The sequence below is a fragment of the Grammomys surdaster genome, unplaced genomic scaffold (genome assembly GCF_004785775.1).
Source record: "Grammomys surdaster isolate TR1022 unplaced genomic scaffold, NIH_TR_1.0 131, whole genome shotgun sequence".
NCBI lineage: Eukaryota > Metazoa > Chordata > Mammalia > Rodentia > Muridae > Grammomys > Grammomys surdaster.
The window spans coordinates 7,902,660-7,906,643 of record NW_021604589.1 but is presented as its reverse complement, the minus strand read 5'-3'; the positions used below and the strand labels follow the sequence as shown (position 1 = coordinate 7,906,643).

The window sequence follows — 3,984 nt, the reverse complement described above, 5'->3', positions numbered from 1 at the left end:
ATATTATCATATTTATTATACAATATATATAGATATATATATAAATTTATATGTACATATATATATATATAATTATATATATATATGTTCATTGAGCTTGAAAGGTGCAGGCAGCATGTAATTTTCCATTAAGTTACACAGTGTGACATGGAAAAATTAAAAAGTACACAAACTGTGTTTCTCAGAGTAATGTTAGAATGCCCTATAACATGCATCATGATGTACATGTTAATTAAAAGTCAAGCACATATTTCATGAAAAATAACATGTGATACTAACTGTTGTAAGTCAAGGTATCACAGGCATTTAATTATAAGGGACCTACTCATTTTTGCTGTTATCTTCTATGAAATGTAAAACTACATTTTACATAATATATATATTTTTAATGGATACAATCCGGTTTATATGTAAAGACTCAATGTATGGCAATTAATTATAGATTTTCTTTTTTCCACACATGAGTTAGTTTGGACATCTGGAGGGTGTTTTAAAGGTAATGCTGATCTGTGTTTATGTAACTAAAGTGGTCTGGGAGAATTTTCCACACTATTCTTTAATGGCAATGAGATCATAACGATCATGTATCATTTATTACAAATAATTATTAATGAGATTATAATCATTTAGACACCAGATTTCAAAATATCAGATTAATACAGCACACCAATTATCTGGAAATGTTTTCTTTTCTGCACATGAATTCTATTTCCCTTTGTGCTTTTATCTTGCCCTGAAACAGCAACAAGTTTCAAGTGCCATTCCGGGGAAATAGTTGATTTGGTTCAGAGACCTGAAGCTTGATTGTCCAGATTCGATGTAAAGAGCTAGGTATGACAGTGAAGCTATACTCAAAATTTCAACAGGACTGCACAGTTTCAATATGAATAAACATCACAGCACACATGGGGAAAATCTCATGGGGCCGCACACATAAATGAAAAGCTATATGTAAAATTAACTTCTGGAAGAGGAAAAACAAATCTTCCCCATGGATGAGCCACCTGATTGGTCATTTAATGCCAAATTGTCAGCCCTAGAAACATACAGGTAGCAACACTGAACAGACTCAGCAGGCTATATTTATATACATATATTTATGCATATGTATATATAACCGCAATGGCTTAAATTAGTCAAAAATGAAGAGGTCTCTTGAATATGGGAGAAAGGTGGCAGACATGGAAGATGTAGAAAGGAGAATATTGAGGAAGGAATTAAGCAATTGTACTTTAATTAAAATTTTGAAAAGAGCAAAGGAGAAAATAGCTAATTGTGGTGGTATGTGCCTATAATCTCAGCACTTGGGAAATAGAGACAAAGGAATCCCTGGTGGCCAGCCAATCTAACTGAATGCTTAAAGTCCACATTCAGTGAGAGACTGTGTTTCAAAAAAAAATAAGGTGGAGAGAAATTTAGAAAGCAGCTGGCCTCTATACGTATACACATAAAGGCTCACACTCACATTTCAAGTGTCAGTGAATTCTATAGCCTTGGAAGAAGTAGGTCTTGTTCTCTGCACTCTTGACAGACTGTTAGAGCATGAAAATTGTCTAGGTAAAGAGAATTAGGAGGCCAATAAAGGATGAAAAATTATCTGCTAGGCTAATGAAGATACTATTATCAAGAGAGTCAGGATAGCCACTCAATGCAAGCTTACTTCTTAGATTTGGGTTGATTGGTATCCAGCTATGTGCACTTTGTACACATTGCATTATTTGCATAAATTCAAATTTAAATTTCTTTTTAGTAAAATTTTAGCCACTGTGACCACTCTCATCTTCCTCCTTCTTTATAACTTCTCTTCTCACTTTCATGTCAGTCATATCTCAAAGTACACTACTTTATGCTCTAAAGAATATAACATTTGAAAACTATATCACTCTTTAGTGAGTAATGACATACTATGGGAGTTAAAAGCACAGATCAACAAACTACAATCCAGTGGTCAACTCTTGTCCCTTACCTGTTTTCACAAATGAAATTCTACGAGCATTCACCCATACCCATTTATATATGCATTGTCTGTGGCTGCAGTCCTATTACAACAGCCTCGGGCTGAGTACTTGGAACAAAAATGTCCTGGCCTGTAAAATCAAGACATTAACTTTCTTGTCCTTTATTTGTGTGTTCCTAGTTAAAAGTTAGAGCTCTGACCACAAAATTTGTAACTACCAACTATGAATTTTATGACTTTGGGCCCACGTCTAAGTTACCTCATCTATAAAAGGAGAATGACATTATCCACATATTTTCTTTTGGCCTTGAACTCACTATATACCTGAGAATGACCTTAAACTCCAGTTTGAGATTACAGGCCTATACTACCATGTTAGATTTCTGCAATGTTAGGAACATACACATAGGACAGAAATAGACCCAACCTGTAGCTTAAAGTGTAAACCCAGTTGAAATTAATCCTTATCAGCTAACCAACAAATATATGTTTGCTAGCATTAATAAATGATTGCTATTGAAGTCACACTGATTTTAGTGTTATGTAGCATTATGGTAGAGGTAGGTTTGGCTCTTCAGAATGGATGCTGGTTATGAATTTGTATCCTTGACAAGGTACACAGTAGCATGTGCCTTTTTACAGTTGCAGGAAAATATACAGAAGCTGCCTACCATGTGCTTCCACTTATGACCACTTCCCAGTAATGACGGCCACTATCAATGAACACATTTCCGGCCACTCCATAGCTCCCTTGGCTAGTGAAGCGTTCAGGTGTGTGACTCTTCTTGGATGATGACTCATCACGTTCCACAGTCAGGTTGTCATGAGACACCTTCAGTTTTCGATGAGCAGATTTGGGATCCAGTTTAAATGGCTGACCTAGAAATAAGTTCACAAAAGAAAAAGAAGTGAAAGAGCACTGTTTATTAAAAACATAACAAATAGTTTATCCTTATAGTCAGATTTAAAAGTCTGAAACAAGGACTGAAGAGAGAGCTTAGTGGTTAAGAACAATCACTACTCATCCAGAGGGCCCAGGTTTGAGTCACATCACCCACATGGAACTTCACAACTATCTGTAACTTCAGTTTCAGTGGATCTAATTTCTTTTAACATCTTTAAGCATCAGACATGCACATGGTAAATAGAGATACATGCAAGCAAAATACGCATGTACATGAAACACAAATAAAATGTGTGTGTTTGTGCGTGGGTGTCTAAAGCAAGCCTTACTACCTGAGTTATACTTCTTACTGCAGAACAGTATCTTAAATTCAATAGCAATTTAAGGCTTATAAACAATGCTTTTAAAGGCATTTACTTATTGACAATTTATATGATGTTCTAGATATACTTAAGCAGCAGCACCTCCGTGTATAGTGTTAGGAACAGTAGTGGCTAATAAGAGCATGGCTATGCTTGCTTGAGTTTCTACTTAAGAGAGGGGTCCAATGTTGCTCTATAACTAACAAGAGAACAGGCAAAGAGCAACCAAAACAGTGAGAGATCCCAGGACAGATGCATTCTTGCTGAAGAACATCCTGGAAAGGAGGAGAAAAATGAACACCTTATTTCCAAGGACTGCCATATTTAATTGGGCCAAAATACATCTGTGCTAAATAGACTCTAGGGCAGAGAACAAGCAAATCAAGATTTTGTATCTTAATGTAAAGTATTCTAAACATTTAAAGACATCATTCTGAGCTTGAGAAAAGTAAAAGCATGACTTTAGGCACCTAGAGTAACTAAGCATTTAAAATTTTTTCAGCTCACAAAAGCAGGGGAAAACGACAGTTTTGTTGTGTTTTATAATAAGATAGAGAAGGAAGGAATATGTTTGGTGGAGGCGTGGTAGTGTGTGGGAGAATTCGGGGTGGGGTGCATGCTGAGGCATCTATCTCTATGAGGTTCCAGCCACAGGATGGTATAATACAGAATAGAGTTTATTTAGAGCATGGGGAGTGGAGTTGAGAGGATAGTAGAGACAGAGAGAGAGAGAGAGAGAGAGAGAGAGAGAGGGAGGGGGG

General features: G+C 36.1%; 1 protein-coding gene across 2 annotated transcripts in view; it reads right to left on the bottom strand.

The window, feature by feature from the left end:
• Nucleotides 1–3,984, bottom strand: part of Mid1 (midline 1) — a 327,852-nt gene that overhangs the window by 7,805 nt on the left and 316,063 nt on the right. For both annotated transcript variants that reach the window (XM_028761784.1, XM_028761777.1), the window contains exon 9: nt 2,629–2,836. In XM_028761784.1, the coding sequence (XP_028617617.1) occupies nt 2,629–2,836 (208 nt within the window). The remainder of the gene's footprint in view (nt 1–2,628; nt 2,837–3,984) is intronic.